Below are 19,259 nucleotides of genomic sequence, written 5' to 3'. Positions count from 1 at the left end.
TTGTTAAATCCCCTCTTCCTAAATCACTTGAACCTCCTCTCCCATTAATGAAACTTCTTGGTGTGGTCCAATATATTGATAAATTCTTTTTTTCAACATTTCTTAACTTAGTACGCTTAATCGAACTGAAAACTAATTAAAAGAAACGTTAAAACAAAATTTTGGAGCTTAAAATTTGTGATACTGGCCCGACAATTCAGTGTCCTTAAGTTTATTTGTAAATTGAGCTGATGTGTCCAAAATTCATTCAAAAGGTTATTTAGAAGATCTAAATATAAGAGAAAAGAAAAAAAATATTCACCTTGTCAAGCAAATAGCCAAATGGCATGAAAGCAATTTTCTCCATACCCATCGTGAATAAAAAGTTCATATCGTTCTCTAAAAATAGAAATTAAAGATTTAATTAAATATTTTGATACCACCATTGTTTATCATCTGTCATTTAAACATTTTTTAGACAAAAACAGGCAAAAGAAGATAAAAAAAGTCGTAAAGCAGATTTGCAAAACGGGAAATTTTTTAAAACAGCTCAGACAGTCAAGATAAGAATTTGAAAGAGTAAAAAAAGCATAAAAAAACAACACCAGGTACAATTCCGTTTTGAACAAAAATGTTAGTTCAAGGAAAATAATTATCACTTTTTTTCACGTCCTGGTTTGACTATAGAACAAAGAAAATTCCAAAATAAAAATAATTTCTTTCACAAAATTTTTAATCTGATTTAGTTTAATCCCAAACCTCGTTAAAACAATTTCTATGTTTGAGGTATCCAAAATCTTTCAGTCAATATGATTCTAACAAGAGCAGAACTCAAATTCATTGATTTTGTTAAACGCTTTAATTTAGCTGCATCTGCTTAGCGTTAAGACCATTTATTCGAAGATCAAATGCCTTTTCAAAGCCAATGATACAGCCATTAGTTATTTTGAAGGAGAGACAGGCGTGGTCTTACTATTAAATCACAGAATTGATAATTTTTCATGTGAATTGTTAGTATGAATTCCGAAGAGTGAAAAATAATTACGAGATATCCCAAAGACTAAATCAATTAATATAACAGCATTAACTATAATTTTTAAAAATCCTTTGATCTCCAATTGCACTAAAGATGAAAGTGTGGAGGGATCATGATTTTCAAAATCATCCTTTTCTAACTAAGAAATTTGTTATTCTCTTCTTTCATTCTCTGCTTTCTGCATTATTATTCTTCTTTCTGCATTCTGCTTTCTTTCTGCTTTCTGCATTATTATACATTCATTATTCTCTGCTTTCATTCATTTTTAGTGTGTTCAGGTAAATGGGTCTTTTAAAGTGTTCTTAAATATCTTTGTCCTTATTCCTCCGAGAGTAATCTCTGGATACAGTGGCGGATCCGGAGGGGGGGGGGGGTACAAGGGGGGATGCGCCCCCCCAAAGTAGTCTAAAGTAGTGTAATTTTCTTAATTAACGTAAAATTAAACGCAAAAGTTTGCGTTAATTAAACTTGCTCCTAACGCAAGTTTATCGGATCAACCTATTTTGCGCCCCCCTAAAAAAATCCTGGATCCGCTCCTGTCTGGATATCATTCCTTTGTTGCTATCCTTTAAAATTGTAAGTTTATGACACAAATTATGAATGTTTATTGTCTGTTTCTAGATCAATTTCACTGCTAGGAAGCAAGTGTCAAGAGTTAGAGCTGCAAAAGTCTGGTAGCTTCTGGGGCTGACTAGAGCTGAAAGGCTCAAGCCTTGTCTCAAGGAAAATTATTGCATTGAAAGTCTGCGTAAATTAGCTGTTTTGTTACTAAGCAAATGATAACTGGATGTTAATACCATGTTGATGGTATTAACATGGTGATGGAATACAATGGTATTAACCATTGGTTCATACCATGGTGATCAACTTACCATAATCGTCTTCAGCTTTATTAAGTAATCCCACTTGCCTCAGGTGGCTTGGTGTGATAACAGATAATGAAATAGCATCACCAACAGCCTCATGAAAACCTGAAAGACAGAAATTTTTAATCACAACCAATATTTGTGTAAATAAAAAAAAAACAAATAAAAAAATAAAAAAAAATTAAAAAAGCAGTAAATAATGTAAATAATGTAAATAAAAAAAGCAGTGGTGAAAGAACGAAGAATGTTCGTGGTACAGATTATTAGATCCGAAACTGACAAAAATGTGTAGGAAGATATAACTTCCAACCAAAATTCTCGGACTGATTCTCGTTTAGTATGGTTTTGAAATGCGGGGATTTTCAAATAGTTGAGGAATTATTGTCAAGAGACATCACCTGAGCAATTTTTTTTATTCGGATGCGAAAAAAAAATAACTTAAAAAAATTCCTTAATCGCTGTCTTTGGATTCTCCAACTCTTTTATTCACAGCTGAAAAAAATACTTCTAAATGAAAATCACAAACTCTGAAATAATTCTGAATGACAAAAAAGGTAAAAATAAAACATTGTAGAGTCTAGGGCAGTGACTAAATTAACTTAAAAAATCTGAACAATAATTTCCAGACAAACTTTCGAGTTAATATGGTTTGATTTAGGTATACTGTGGCATAACAAAAGAAATGTTACAATGGTTAAGTCATGCTTTAGAGATGTAGTATGATATGCTGTCAAAAATTGTGATTTTTAAATCTTTCCTTTCATTCATGAGAATCTAGGGGAGGGGACATATCATCTTTTGTCTAGTTGAGAGCAAAGTTGTCATGTTTTTATTTTTTTTTTTCAACAAGAATGCCAAAAAAGGCATTTTCACTGAAAATACTCCAAAGAAGGTAATATAAAATGTAAGAGCGAGGCATGGGTGGATTTAAGCTAAATTCCAGGCGGGGTAAACCTCGTCAGGGGGGGGGCAAACCTCGTCTAATTGGCACTTTTAATGCTATATAATAGAAATCTCAGAATAAAAATATAAAAATAAGGCAGCATCATTCAGCTTTCCCCCTTCATGGGCGCCCATGGAGGGAGGGATCCATGAGGCACTTGTTCTTCCTTCCACTGAAAGGAAGAGCATAAGATTCTCGAGTGGAATGGAAGAAAGTCATTGCGAAGGATTAAGAACGACTGGGAGCTTTGTGTGAATAGGTTGAAACGGAGAAGCTTGCAATCCCTTGTGACCTCATGCAGCTTGGTTACGAAACGAGCTGTCAGCAGTAATTATCAAAAATGTGTGCATTTGCTTTTCCAAATTTGTGCATTTGTGCATGTGTGCATTTCATATAATAAATTAGATGAAGAGAGATTAAACTAATTATCGAATTTGATCATTTTTAGGTAGGATTTAATGTCCAATCGGCAAGCTTCAACACGCCAATTACGTTTTAAATTATGTTTTAAAACTTTATTTCCTTTTTTCTAAATTAAATAGCCTCAAAGTTTATTTGGAGGCTGAAAAAATTGTATAGCCTAAATCCTTCTAGCAAACACTCAAACCAAAAAAGAAACAAAAAACGGAATTTATAGAACTAGATACAAACCTTTTTCCAAAGTAATCTAAAAGTCAGATATAGAGCGAATTGGATTTAATTTTAGCTGGATAGTACTTTTGGTAAATTTTTTAACCTACCTGGATTTGCACCCTCTCTGAAAACCAAGGGCTGATCTACATACTGCAAGTAGTACTGTATATGACCCATTTCATGGTGTGCGGTTACAAAATCTTCCATTGTTACTTCTGTGCATTGCTTTATTCTGTAAAAAATGATATTAATTTATCACGTGACATTTCGATATTTTGGAATCGACCGCACATAGTTACAGATAGAAATAATTTTAAATACTATTTTAAAATTATTTTAGAAATAAAATTAAATTATTTAAACTACCAAGTACACCTACATAAATAGAGGCTCACTAGTCCCATTGACACTATACAAAATACATTGAAGGGGGGAGGGGGATATATTAATCCAAAATAAAATAATTAAGACAAAAGTAAAAAACTTGGAGTAAAGTAGCTAATCTGAATTTAAAGAACGCTTTATCATTTGAACTATTTGTCTATATATTTCAACCAAGTCTAATTGTATTTAATGTTGATTATAAACTTTTTTTATTTCACTAAAGTTTGAACTATGACCACATTCTTATAAATGTCACGTTAAAGCTTGCTTTGTTTTATCATGATTCAAAGTTTTCAAAGAAAGGCAAGGATCAGCTGAGCCATGAAACATTAAGCCGGGGGCGAGCGGATATAAATTCAAATAATAATTCAAACTTAAAAAGAAAAGAAATCGCTATCAATGAGCAAATGAGACCCAAAACGAATGCAAATTATAATGACTAATTGTAAATTAGTCACTGGTCCATTCAATCTTAAGATGAACATAAATTACCATCGAACATGAATGGAGTCAACCCTCCTAAGCCTTCAAAACTCCAGAGCGTCATTCTCACTTTACTGAAAACATCTTCTGTTTTGAGTTGTGTGTTTTTATTTGTCTTAACATTGACAACAAGACAACTTGACAACAAGACAATGTCTCAAGATTACTCGAGGCTTACAGATAAGAGTGGTTCTACTTGTCCCCTTCCTTTCCTCTCAAAACCTCTAACAGCTTGAATTTAATTGGCACATTAAAGAAACTAGACTGTTTAAAATATTGTGACATATATTCCTGGAAGTCTCTGCAATTCATGATTTTTGATCTTGTGAAAGTGAATTTTTTTTAATGTTTTTTGTCTGTAAAGCAGAAATGACGCTCTGGCCCTTGGGAGGCCTAGAGGACATTAGCCCTACTCTTGTTTGTGACAATTTCTCTTCATTTTAAGTTTGAATTGATTGTAATAATTGTTTGTTTTACGTCCCATTTGTTCATTGACAGTTATTTCTGTTCGTTTAACTTTGAATTAAATAAAAAAAAGCTTTTTTCAACTGAATGTAAAGAGCAACATTATAATTTAAAACAAACAGAAATTATTACGTATACGAGGGTTGTTGATCCTCCTTAACACCTCGCTCTTTACGCTAAAGTTATTGATGCTTTTAAAAAAGCTTATTATTGTTCTAATTAAACGACCCTTGTGTTTCACGAGTCGTTCTTAAAGAATTAGGACAAAATTCAAACTTTAGCGTAAAGAGCTAGGTGTTGAGGAGGAGGTAACCCCCTTCATATACGTAGTAATTTCTGTTCGTTTTAAGTTTTAATGTTGCTCCTTACTTTCAGTTGAAAAAACTTGTTTTCTAATTTAATTTCTTATCGTTTTTTAAGTAATGCCTTTTTTTCTCAGGCCCGTAGCTTTTGACGGGTAGGACTAAGCTTAATTAAACTTATATACTTGAAATCGGCATAATGAGCCAATTATTTTCATATATCTATTGGTATCAAAATTCCGTTGTTTAGAGTTTCGGTTACTATTGAGCCGGGTTGCTCCTTACTTGCAGTTTGTTACCACGAACTGTTTGATTATTTATTATTTTACGTTATTTCTGCTCGTCTTTGATTATTCACCTCTTTACTTTTTTTGGAAAAGCTTCTTTTTCCGAAAAAGTTATTTTTTAGTTATTTTTCATTTGTTTTTAATTAACACCTTTTTTTATTGGCTAATGAAGGTATATGATCATCAGGCTCAAAAATTAAGATTTTTGTTTGTTAATTATTACTTTTTGTACGACATTTTGCAAAAAAAAATAGTAACTTTACAATGTAATTTTTGATGGATAAGGAGGGGGCATATTATTCAAATAACTTCTTTGAAGATCTGCATGGTCTTTGCCTTGTATAGGGCCGAAGCCATCCTAAGCCCCATCTTGTTTCAACCTTGAGGGTAGACGAATATTCATCTACCGTTTTACTATAACAATTTTATTGTGTTATTCTTTCTTTTAAGCTCACTTATTAAAAAAAATTATCATTTATTATTTCAAAATAAAACAAAAATTGGACGAGAAAAACAATACACCCAGATTTGTTTCCAGCTGAAGCTCCCTTGGTTTTACAACTTTAAATGAGTGGTCTTCAAAGCGTGAAATTTTAAGTAGATCAGCATATATATATATATATATATATATATATATATATATATATATATATATATATATATATATATATATATATATATATATATATATATATATATATATATATATATAAATATATATATATATATATATATATATATATATATATATATATATATATATATATATATATATATATATATATATATATATATATATATATATATATATATATATATATATATATATATATATATATATATATATATATATATATATATATATATATATATAAATTTCACACTAATAATCAATATAAACACCAAGCTTCAAAAACTTTTTTTCATTGGTTAGTCAACCTTGGTCCCCCAGGTGAAAACTTAAAATTTGCTGAATCCCCCGTAAAATATTTTGTCAAATTTTAAGCTAGAGGCATTCCTAGAGCCGTTCATTCATGCCCCTAGCCATCCCAAAAACCTTGCAGATGCGCACTTTTGACAACCTGGATGCATATAGTGTCTTTTGATTTAGTTCAACAGCCAGCTCAACATCTTCTGAAGGTTTTGAATTTATACTCTAGGCAGTTTTGGGGATGTCGCAAATGTGTCCTCTTTGATAACATGTATGTACATAGTGTCTCTTGATATAGTGCAACATCCCTCTTAACACACCATGAAAAAAAAAAAACTTTACCCATTATATTTGTATTCAAACCTGAAAACAAACAGTGTCTTTTGATTTAGTTTAATTCCCCTATAAATATTCCTGAGATATTGCAGATACGCCCTTTTTACAACATGGATCCATGTAGTGTCTTTTGATTTGGTGCAACATCTTCCTTTACGTTCTCTGATAGAAAGAACCTAATACCCTTAGTTGTTCCTGAGATATTAGAGGTAAGTCTTTTCTAAAATCCCGATGTAGGTAATGCTTTTTTATTTAGTTTAACATCCCCCTCAACATTTTCTGACAGTCTCAACTTCACACCCTTAGCAGTTTCTGAGACGTTCAAATGCATCCGTTTAATAACCTGGATGCACATATTAATTTTGGTTTAGTTCAACATCCATTGACGGTTTTAACCTAATATTCTTTGATGTTCCTGAGATGTTTCAGATACGCCCTTTTGACAACCATGATGTAGATAATATTTTACGATTTTGTTAAACATCTTCCTCAACATTTTCTAAAAATTTCAACTTCAAAGCCTAAGCAACTTTTGAGACGCTACAACTATACCCTTTTGATAACCTTAATTCTCACAGTATTTTTGATTTCTTTCAACATCACCCTCAACTTTTCCTGAAAGTTTCACCTTAATACCCTTGGATGTATCGGGTACCCAAGATCAAACTCACCTACCCTCATAATCAATAGTAAATCTAACATTTAAACAATGGGCAACTTGCATAATTTACAGCAAGTTCTCAGAGCAAGTTCTCAGATGCGTGTTTACCTTTCGACCGTTTTTAACAAAATGGCTATCGAACAATTTTGATTGAACTTCTCTCGGGGTTAGGAGGCCAATTATTTTTGGCTTTCAAAAGGGAACTTTCATTTTCCAGTCGGAAGAGCCCACTCCGAAGTTTCTACAAACACTTCTTCCATACGAAGTGGTCTGGTAAAAAGAGCCTACCTCTGACTTTTTTGTTTGTTTTATTAATCTAGGATCCTAAGGCCTGGAGGCTATGTGACGTCAAAGTGGTTAGCCAATCAGAGTTACCTAATAATATTTTTAAATAAAATAAAAGGCGGTTCTGGTCCCACACATCAAAACATTTATTGGTTGGTCATCTATTCTGATGGCACTTGACCAACTGCCTTAGAAATCCAAATGAAGACTTGGCTTCTAGATTTTTTTTTCAGACCTTAGAGCTGTCTAAGAGCATGATCCATGCTTCATTGTGGTTCTGCAAATATTTTTACAAAAAAGGATAATTATAAAATAATCGATGTTATGGAAAGACATACGAGGTTTTGGAAATGTTTCGATTCCTTCCCCTTGCATTTACATAAAGACAGCCAACAAGTACATATAAGGGGTAAAGGGTTAAAGGGGTAATGGATGCTCAGATAATATATTTGCCAGCTTTATCTGGAAAACCAAAAATAAGACCTAGGTCATCTAAAAGCCATTATTTTGGATTGTTGTTATGATTTTGTAAACGCTCCACAGATCTTACAATGGCCAACATATTTTGGCCCTTACCCCTTATGGACATTTTCCTATGGAAATTCCAATTCAAAAAGCCAGACTGTTCTTGATGGTCAAATGCATAGTTTATGCTACGACTATGCATTTAAGCATCAATTTGAATTTAAGAGTACATTTAATATGCATCTAAAATGCATCTTGATTGCATTTATATAATAATTATTCAGTTATTTACTACTTATGAACTCACACTCTTTTTCGAAGCGTTGGCTCGATACCAGCATCTTGAGATCTTAATATAGTTTTAACATGTATTTGTTTTGTCTCCCATTTTCTCCTGTTTTTGGACCTGATTAGTCCAGAAATAAGGGTTAAAAGTTATGAAATAACGATACAAATTTACTAAAGACTGCTTTTTACGGTTCATTGTAACCAGGATCGTATCCAGAGGGTGGGGGGTTACCCGATTTGACCCACCCCCCGAAATGTTTTTCAGACTCGTAAAAACGCTACAGAAATAGATATAAACTAATTTTGTATGCGTTGTTTGAGTTTTTTTGTGTAAACCTCCCCAAAATTTTTGCCTTTGGGTAAACCCCCCCCTCCAAAAAAAGGAGGGGGAAAAAGGCCTTGGTATCTCTTTTTGATTACAGTTGACAGTTCTGGATGACTTCCTGGGATTAAAGACCACCCTTACAAAGTTGGTTAATGAATGTGATGATGCACATGAAAAAAAAAATTTGAGACCATATGAAATTTCCTTCTATAAGTAATTACATTATCTGCAATGTATGGTGTCAGAGTATAAACCGCCATCAGAACTTACAGTTGGTCAACTTTTTTGGTTGCGCTTTATTTTTATTTTTTTTTAAGAACTCCAATTCAAAAGCTAAAATGTTTTGATGGTCATATACAGCATTTATAATATAAATGTAACCATGGATACATTTAGTTAATACAGTTAATAATTAATGTACTAGCTGTAGGTCACGATATGTTTGAAATTTTGACTACATGCCAATAGGCTAATAGGCTATAGGCTATAGGCAATAGGCTAATAGGCTAGCCAATAGGCTAAATAGTTGTAAATATTTTTCACAAGCTCTATATATTTTAGAACTGGTCATCATCTTTAGGTTCAGCTCTATTTCTTCACAGAAACTCCAATTCACAGATCAAGATTGCTCTTAATAGTCAAACGGATTCTTTAGACTATAAACCACCTTAAGTAAAACTTCAACTTTTCATGTAAAAACTCCAAACAAGAATTCAAATCTTATTTACTGCTAGTGTTACCCACACTAGCATGGTGGGTAACACCTCTTATAGTAAGGAGACATGTTCCAGCTCAAGTTGATCATGGTCACCTATCTTTTAAAGCTGAAAGGGTTTTTCGAAGTTGTGCAATAAACTTCCATAAACTTCAAGAATCATAAATTTCCACCGTGGATTGTTAGTTGGATTGAGTCATATCTATCAGATAGGTCACATGTCGCTATAGTTGAACCAAAAACATCACGAGAGCACCTAATAACTAGCAGAATTCCACAGGTGTCAATTTTAGGGCCACTCCTTTACCTCATTTATACTGCGGATATAGGAAATCCAGAAATTCAGAAATCCAGATTGCTCTTAATAGTCAAACGAATTCTTTAGACTATAAACCACGTTAAGTAAAACTTTAACTTTTCATGTAAAAACTCCAAACAAGAATTCAAATCTTACCTAAAATCTCCCCTGTCACAAAAATCCCAAGCAGAAGCATGGCATACAACATCACGATCCTCTGGCTTCCATAGCATCGACTTTTCCCAAAACTCTTCTGGTACAGATTTCATGCCCAGTGATGCGAAGAAATCGTCTGCCATTTTGAATACCCTAAAAAATATTGAGTACTTAATAGAATTTTAGACGTTCGTACTTCTATCTACGATCTCTGATTTTAAGCTTGAATATTAGACCAGTAGTAACGAATGCGTTTTAACCTGGAACCGCAAAATACTTACTCGAAATATATACAAGCTTTTAATTTCTTTATTTATTTTTTTTTTGTATGACTTCATTGTGATTTGGCCTGGCAATTTCTTCTGTTTGACTATTTATGCTTTAGAAGTTTAAAAGAATGGTTAAGAAAAAGCAAATTTCATCTAATGAAATAGACCAGCTTATTACTGTCACTGATAGACTCTAAAAAAACCAAAGAAACTGTATCGTCTACTAAGTCCTTCTAATATGCAATACTGCTAAAAGAGCTGCTTTTAAGAATTGGCTTTCTATGCGATGCATACGTAGGAGTCTGTTGCGGGAGGAAGCGATTGGGCAAATTTAAAGTTTTCAAGGCAGAGAAGAAATAAAAGGAGGAGGAGGGGTATAATTTCCACTTGAATCTATGCGCACTAAACCTACCTAGTGGTGGTCATAGAAGTGATTACTTCAATTTGGCACAATACAACAGTTCATTATTCCGGGAAGAATACTGCTACTGCCAACAACTCATTGTAGCGTAAAGCCAACAGAGGCCAGTACACGATGAAGCATGTCGGCTTCATTTACCGTCACAGATTGACTTTGTTTACGTCAGGGTCACAACTACTCGAACAAAAATTTTGGTGATTATTACTAACCTTAAGCAAATTAGACACTCCCAAACTTCAAAATAGAACTCAAGAGAATTTCGTAGCTAATATCAACAACGTATTTCAGAATTCTTGAATTTCAACCCGCAATAAATTTTTTTTTAGAATTTCACAGAAATTTCTACTTCTAAGAATGCTCTTTATTACGAACTACATAAGTGCCATCTATCTTACTGATTAGATAAACACCATAACGTCCAGTATTTTAAATTCTACATGCGCATTTTTCACTCTTCCAGATTCACAATCTTTGGTTTGTCAATGCAAGTGAGTTCGCACCAATAACCGTTTTATTTTTAAATCTATACATAGATTCAAATATTTTTCGAAATTTCATCATAAAGTTGCGATTATTATTGAGCATTCTTCTTATACAAAACAAAACAGATTCTTTTAACTGAAAGTAAGGAGCTACGTTGAAACTCAAAATGAGAAGAAACCATTCCGTATATGAAGGGGTTGCACTCCTCCTCAATACCTTGCCCTTTATGCTAAAGGTTTTAGCACGTTAAAAAATCTAATCAAAGGACCTTTGTGTTTCAGGAGCCATTCTTAAATAAAATTGGAAAGACAGTCAAACTTTAGGTTAAAGAGAAAGGAATTGAGGAGGAATGCAACCCCTTCAGGTACGGAATACTTTCTGTTCGTTTTGAGTTTTAATGTAGCTCCTTACTTTCAGTTGAAAAAAAAACTTGTTTTTCTGTTTAATATCTGACCGTTTTTCAAATAATGCCGGAAAATCTGGCTCACCTTCCATGAAAAATTCCTTCCCCTTATGGGAAACTTCTCCGTGAAAAGACCCTTCAAGTTTGGCTATAAGAAATCCGAAATTTTCCAAGAAAAGCTTATCAATTATTATTCACTCCATTTTCCAGAGATGAAAAAGAAATAATTCTAACTATATTGGTTATACAGGGGTTCGGTTATACGGGGGTTCAGTTGCACGGTAGTTCAGTTACACGGTGGTTCAGTTATACGGTGGTTCAGTTACAGGGGTTCAGTTGCTTGTGGTTAAGCTTATACGGTGGTTCAATTACACGCACACCATATCAATCTAATGATAGGCCGTATAGAAGTGTTACAAGAAAAAATTTAAACCGACAAAAATTAAGACTGTTTCGCCAAGGAAAAACTGAAGAAGCTAACCTGCTAGGAAAATATCTGAAAAGGCAGATTCGGTATGCTTCAGGCCAGTATTACCGTAATAGAGCGAGAAAACTCTTTAAAGCACGATTGAAGTAGAGGTATAATACCCTCAAGAAAATCACTGGTAAAACAGTCCAAAATGTTGAGTTTAATCTTGATGTTCCCGCTGAAACTACAGCTAATTAACTAAATAAACACCACGCCGCTATTGTACAAACCCTCCATCCTCTCTCATGTAATATTCCGTACTCCCTAGAGCCAGATCAGGATATCCCAGTAATACAACCTGTTGATATTGAGGCAAAAATATTAAACTAAAGAGAACTTCAATATTCCGATTGATTTAGTAAAAGCATTTCCTCATAAACTTTTAAAACATTTATCAGATATTTTTAACACAGCAACTAGTGGTTCATTCCTTAAGTGTTGGAAAAACGAATACATTACACCTATAGTGAAGAAAGGTGTTGGTTAGCAACGATTAAGGTACATAAAAGTTTTATCAACGGCAAATTACCTGGTCAGTCTCCTCGATACTGTATATAAAGTACTTGACGAGCCAGTTACTTGGCTCAATCTCCTTTTAATTGACCTCCAAGAGATTTCGATCTTGTTAGTCATAATGTTTTGGTTGAAAAATTGCTGAATTTAAAGTACCACATTTTCCAGTCAACATTATTGCATCTTTTCTTTCCAATAGAGGTCAAGCTATTAAGTATAAAAATGTTTATTCTGGTTCACTCTCTATTTCTTGCGGAGTTCCGCAGGGTACACTTTTAGGTCCTTTACTATTTTTGATAATGATCAACAATCTTGCTAATGAATCAGCGGATTGATGGAAGTTCGTGGATGACATATCATTGCTTGAAAGGTGCAGAATTAATATTAAGAGCAGTGCAATGGAAATTCTCGAAGACGTTGCAAATGGAAGAGCCTAGTCAAAAATGAAAGTGAATTCCCGTAAAACTAGTATTATGACCATTAGTTTTCTTAAATCAAAGCCATCGTTTACAATTCTAATACCTAATGGAATAACCACAACAAAAACTAAACTCTTAGGGGTCACACTGACGAGCGATTTTAAACGGAAGGCCCTAGTTTATTCTATTCTCAAACAGGCTTGTGTATCTCTGTCTCTCCTTAACCTATTATCTAAGCTTTCATGCCCAGAAGCACAAGTTCTCCGCCGTTACATACCTTTTATCCGTCCACTGCTTGAGTATACTTGCCTGGTGTGATATTTTTGCGCTACGATGGATCAGTCCAATAGGCTAGAAATTATCCCAAGAGAGAGCCCTGATAATTATTTACAGTTGGGGCAAAGTGCCTTATATTCTCCTGCTCAAGGAATTCCGCCTGCCAACCTTGGCAGCCCGACGTGTTACTCTTTGCACTAATTTTAAGAATAACCTACGTTGTAACCAACGATATCAATATCTACTCCCCACCCCTTATTGCCCACTAAAGCCCTGTTTACCTAGATCAAAAGCACAAAAATTCCGGTTTTAAGTCCTATCGGTGCAAGAACTGAGCGTTGCGGAAAGAGCTTTATGCCGGTGTTTGTTGAAATCCTAAATAAATGAAAATTGTACTATTATACTTTAATGTATCAGTTTGTTTGTTAGCGTTTTTCAATGACAGGCCAGTCGGGACCATCGCTGTATGTTCATATAATGTATCTGACAAAGAGCAACAATGTTTTACCGACAATGTTATATAGTGATGTGCCTGACAGAAACATGTTGTACCGACAATGTTTATGATGTACCGATAATGTCATGTCTTTTTTATAATGTACCTGACAGAAAACAACAAATTCGGTAGTTTGATGTTGTGAAAGTTGTTTTGTTAATAAGTATCATTCATTCATTTTCTCCCCCCCCCCCGTAAAATTCCCTCCGGACAATTCCATCCTCGCTAAAAACCTCTCTCTCCCATAAAATTTCTTGCAGACGATTCAGTCCGAAAAATTCTTCTTAGCATAATTTCATTTGGAAAAGACTTTACTTTCTAATCATTTTCCCGATCTTCCTGGAAATACCATCTTCCGTAGAAGTTTTTTTCCCAGAAATCCAAGCACGCTGAAAATAGCCCCGGATGATTCACGAAACATATCCAAATACAAAATTGAATTTGCAAAGAGAAAGTAAGACAATACAAAACAAAATTTTGAACAGGAATTCTGTCAAATCCTCCCAGTTTAAAATTTCCTTTGGAAAGATCCCCCATGGACATTTCATTTCCAAAGGAAAATTAACCGCCTGGAAAGTCCCCCCGAAGAAAATTCACCCCCCCCCCCCAGATGTCTGTATATTTGCCAATAACAAATACTACACGTAAAAAAAGGGGAAATTTCATGATTTATGGACCTTGACTCAGGGACTTTGGCGGTCATGTTATCCCCGAAGGGATAGTTACTGGGCTTTTCAGCTATGCTGAACAAAATGGCTATCTCAAAATTTTCATCGGACGAGCTTGAGATATAAAGGTGGGTGAGAGGTGGGCTAGTTACCCTCCAATCATTTTGGTCACTTGAAAAGCGCATTAGAACTTTTATTTCTGTTTGTACAATCTTTTTCCCAATATTCTAGGACTATTGGTTCGATGCGATTACCCAAGGGAAAAAAACAGCAAACAAATAAACACACATCCGCGATCTTTCTTCTGGCTAAAAATACAAAATTCCACATTTTGTTAGATGGAAGCTTGACACCTCTACAATAGGGTTCTCAGATACAATAAATTTGATTGTGTGATTTTCATTAATATTCCATATTTTTAGGAGGTGTTGCCACACATTTTTGAAAATCAGGCAAATTTTCTCAGACTTGTAGCTTTTGATTGGTAACACTAAACTTAATGAACCTTATATATTCGGAATCAGCTTACTAATCCAATTCTTTTGTTATATCTATTAATATCAAAATTCTATTTGTTAGCGTTTAGGTTATCACTGAACCACGTCGCTCCTTACTTACAGTTCTCTACCACGAACTATTTGAAAATAAAAAGATTATTTCTGAGACTAATTGTGTTAGTATATGACATCTATACTTAAGAGATTTTGGCAAAATAACGGCTGTAGGAATTTGCTTCCTCTTTTTGCACCATACTGAAGTCCTGACTACTTCGGTCAAACATAAGTTGTTTAGTTCTAATTTAACACAGGTTTTCAGAAATAAACACTGTAAAAATACGGTATCATTTTGTTTCTGTTCTTTTTAATATTTAAGTTATTCTTACTTCAATTCAAACCGACATTTTTATATTTTTAAAGCCATGTTTAGCTTTATCCTAAATAGAAAGGAGGCTTTCTTCAGCCTCCCACATATTACATCACAGTGTCACGTTTTTAGTACTTCAAAAATTAAATAGCTTACACAGATGTATTTGTTTTACACACTAAAAACATTATAAATGGTATATAAAATAAGAATTTTTTTCTTTTTTTTATAACATAGCTACTATACACGCATTCGGCATGTCAAGTTGATAGAATTTTTGAGAAGCCATTTAAAAAGAAATCAGAACTTACCTGCTGGGAGTGTATCCTTGATCTACCATAGCCTCAGTTACATCAATTGATTGTTTTTCAGGAAATGGTAAAGTAAGGTCAAGAATATTTGTCCAACTTTGTGCCCACATGTTTCCTAAATGTTAGAAAGGGTTGAAAAATGGATGCTAAAATTCGAAGCAACAAAATTCAAACTTTTTCCAAATTTGCGCCTAATTACTACAAAAGCAACATTAAAATGATATAATTGCTGATCTAGAGTACTACGGTAGAACCACTATATCTACCGGTGCGCGTGTAACTCAACTCCCGTTCAATTCAACCCATTTAACTTAAACCCTGTTCAACTCAACCCCCATTCAACTCGATCCCGATTTTACTCAACCCCCCTGGAACTCAACCCCACTCAATTTCACCTCCATGGACTTAACTCACATCGAATTTACATTCTTCAACTCAAACAATATGCAACTCAACCCCCCTTAAGGTCAACCCCCATGCGGTAAATTTGCTGTGGTTGACCACTTCTAAGGAAATGTGCTAATAAAATGAAAAAAGTAACATTAGATTCCTTATTTTATGCTCTTTATAAATATCATGGCAGCTTTTCCATAAGTTCGTTCTTAAAAATTGTTTTGTGGAAATCGTGAAACTTACAATTAAAACAAGTCTAAGATTTTAAGTGATTTACAACATAAAATGAATACAACAAGGTTAAAACTTTAGATAGGTAGTGGATAAATACTTTCAGAAAAAGTTTTACATAACTGTATGATTTCACTAAGTGCAGAAGCTGAAAGGACTACTAAACAAATGCCATATTACTTCGAAGAGATGGGAGCCTACGATTGACAGCAGGAACAGTTTTGGTCATGAGCTGAACAATACTTTTACCACTTTTATAATATATATCTGTTTAACATTAATTTATATTTATCAAGACCTTGAATTATTAAATTTTTGCAGTTTTTAAGGGGATCTTCAAGCAAATTAAATCATGGAAAAAAAAATCTCACGCTGAAGCTACTTTATATTTATAAGCTATTCTATTTTATAAGCTATTATGTTTTTACAGCTGTGTCCATTTGAGACTTCATATACAACACTTTTTTTTTTAAATTGGCTGATAGTAATGTTTCTTCGACAACTTTACAATCAGTAAAACCTTTCAAAAATTATTTACCAACTGTGATTCAACAAATTCTTCGCTCTGATTCGCAACTCTGATTCAACAAATTCATATGCAACACTTTTAGTAATAAATCTTCATATACCAAGTTAAGACCAACCACTGATGCTGAAACAGGATCTGCTGAAGAGCGATGGTATTATCGTTATCTACCATTGTATTTAATGTACATTTTATTCAAATCTGTCATTATAATTGTCAAATCTGTCATTATTAATTATTTCTTAAGAAAAGAAAACATTTTTTAGGTTCAATTTCGAAGAAAAACCTTCAGTTTCACTGCATAGTTATACATTCTTGAACTCTAGGCATCACCTGTTCTATCATTACGCACACCCCTTCAGGGTATGCAAATACTCGTGTACGTAATATAATAATTTTGACCAAGCATATAACCAATTTATAAATGAATTTGGAATCTGAAATGATGTGGACAAGCTAAATCGTTATACTTACTCTATATTTATAATTTTTTAATTTATTTGGAAAGGAAGGAAAAATCCAAGAAAGGAAGAAAAGTATTCTGTAGCCTATATGAGAGGCACATCTCCCTTCCTCGCCACTCGCTCTTTACGCTGAAGTTTGACTTTTTGTCTTGATTCTTTAAGAGATTAAATAAAAAAAAACAACAGTTTTTTAACTGAAAGTAAGGAGCAACATTAAAACTTAAAAAGAACAGAAATTATTCCATATATGAAAGGGGCTGTCCCTTCCTCAACGCCTCGCTCTTTACGCTAAAGTTTTTTATTGTTTTAAAAAATAGAGTTGTGAGAAAGAGTCTAACTTTAGCGTAAAGAGCGAGGCGTTAAGGAGGGGACACCCCCTTTAAAATACAGAATAATGTCTGTTCGTTTTAAGCTTTAATGTTGCTCCTTATTTTCAGTTAAAAAAAACTTTTTTTTATTTAATTTTTGATCATTTTTGAATTAATGGAGGTTTTGATTTTGGCTCACCGTACATGAATAATTTAAAAAAAATGTACATATTAATTTTGCTTTTATTTGGTTAAATGGCTTTCTCAAAAGTTGTTTAATTTTATTTACGAACGTTTTTATTTGTAATAAATATACGTAACTTACGAATTAACTTACGTAACAAACTTCTATATCCATATATTTTTAATACGTATATTAGGGGTTCTCCCCCTAGTCATTACCTCACTCTCTACGCTAAAGTTCGAATTTTGTTCCAATTCTTCAAAAATGACCCCTTAATCACAAAGGCCGTAAATTAGAATAAATAGCTCTTATGAAAGTACTAAAAAGTCTTTGGCTTAAAGAGTGACGTATTGACCAGGGAGTGAATCCAATCATATACTTAATAATTACTGTTTGTTTTAAGTTTTGATGTTGCTCCTTACTTTCAGTTGAAAAACTTGTTTATTTTTTTATTTAATTTCTGATCATTGTTTAAATAATGCTGAGAAATCCGGCTCCCCCTTCATAGCAATGTCCCTTCCCCCATGAAAACTTCCTTCATTGAAAGATCCTCCCACATAAACTCCGCCCCCCCCCCCTACCAGAAAAAAATCCCCCTTCAAAACGTCTGTATACTTCCCAATAACCAATACTATATGTAAACATTGGGTAAAGTTCATAATTTTCTGCTCTCCTCCCGGGGACTTTGGGGGATTAAGTCATCGTAAAAGACATATTTATTATATTTTCGACCATGCTGAACAAAATGGCTATGTCAAAATTTTGATCGGGAGATTTTGGGAAAAAATGAGTGTGGGAGGGGGCCTAGTTGCCCTCCATTTTTTTATCACTTAAAAAGGGCACTAGAACTTTTAATTTCCGTTCGAATTTGCCCTCCCGCGATATTCTAGGACCACTGGGTCGATACGATCACCCCTGGAAAAAAAAAAACAAAAAATAAACACGTATCTGTGATCTTTCTTCTGGCAAAAAACACACAATTCCACATTTTTGCAGATAGGAGCTTGAAACCTATACAGTAGGGTTCTCTGATACGCTGAATCTGATGGTGTGATTTTCATTAAGATTTCATAGCTTTTAGGGGGTCTTTCCCCTCTTTTTCGAAAATCAGCCAAAATTTCAGTAAAACTCAGCAAAACTCAGGCGCGTAACTTTTGATGGGTAGGACCAAACTTGATGAAACTTATATATTTAAAATCAGTATTAAAATTTGATTCTTTTGATGTATCTATTGGTATCAAAATCCCCGTTTTTTAGATTTCCGGTTACTATTGAGTAACCGAATTGAGATACTATTGAGGCTATTGAGACTATATTGAGTAACTATTGAGAATTACAGTTCGTTACCACGAACTGTTTGACTACTCAAACACAAGCGTCGCTGATTTTGAACACGAAATATTTTTAAAGAAATTTAAGACTTTTGCGGAAAGACCGAGGATTGAGAAAAGGAACAGATTCACTCATCAACAAAATAATTTTTGTTTTGTTTTAAGTTTAAATGTTGTTCCTTACTTTTAGTTAAAAAAACTGGCTTCTTTAATTTAACAACAGTGATAAGACAGTTGTTTTACTGTAAATTACAAAGTAAACAGCTGTTCAATAAGTCTCTTTTGGTTTGTAATTGCAAATTGCAATAACGTATTGTAAATTGGAAGATAACCATGCAATCTTGCTTAGCTGGGTATTTCTATTCGAACGGATCTTGAAGAAACTGCAAACT

The 19,259-nt window shown here is 33.6% G+C and overlaps 1 protein-coding gene across 1 annotated transcript in view; it reads right to left on the bottom strand.

Moving 5' to 3' along the window:
- LOC148945463 (angiotensin-converting enzyme-like) overlaps nucleotides 1-19,259 on the bottom strand; it is a 129,007-nt gene that overhangs the window by 32,534 nt on the left and 77,214 nt on the right. Inside the window, exons 7-11 of the mRNA XM_089099407.1 lie at nucleotides 15,431-15,545; nucleotides 9,839-9,991; nucleotides 3,565-3,689; nucleotides 1,888-1,986; nucleotides 302-378 (exon numbers count right to left, since the gene is read on the bottom strand). Coding sequence (XP_088955533.1) covers nucleotides 302-378; nucleotides 1,888-1,986; nucleotides 3,565-3,689; nucleotides 9,839-9,991; nucleotides 15,431-15,545 — 569 coding nt within the window. The remainder of the gene's footprint in view (nucleotides 1-301; nucleotides 379-1,887; nucleotides 1,987-3,564; nucleotides 3,690-9,838; nucleotides 9,992-15,430; nucleotides 15,546-19,259) is intronic.

Source organism: Artemia sp. Qi Xiang Cuo, chromosome 13, assembly GCF_049724085.1.
Source record: "Artemia sp. Qi Xiang Cuo chromosome 13, ASM4972408v1, whole genome shotgun sequence".
Taxonomy (NCBI): domain Eukaryota; kingdom Metazoa; phylum Arthropoda; class Branchiopoda; order Anostraca; family Artemiidae; genus Artemia; species Artemia sp. Qi Xiang Cuo.
Note: the sequence above shows the minus strand (reverse complement) of the source record. Positions and strands in the feature narration are given on the sequence as shown.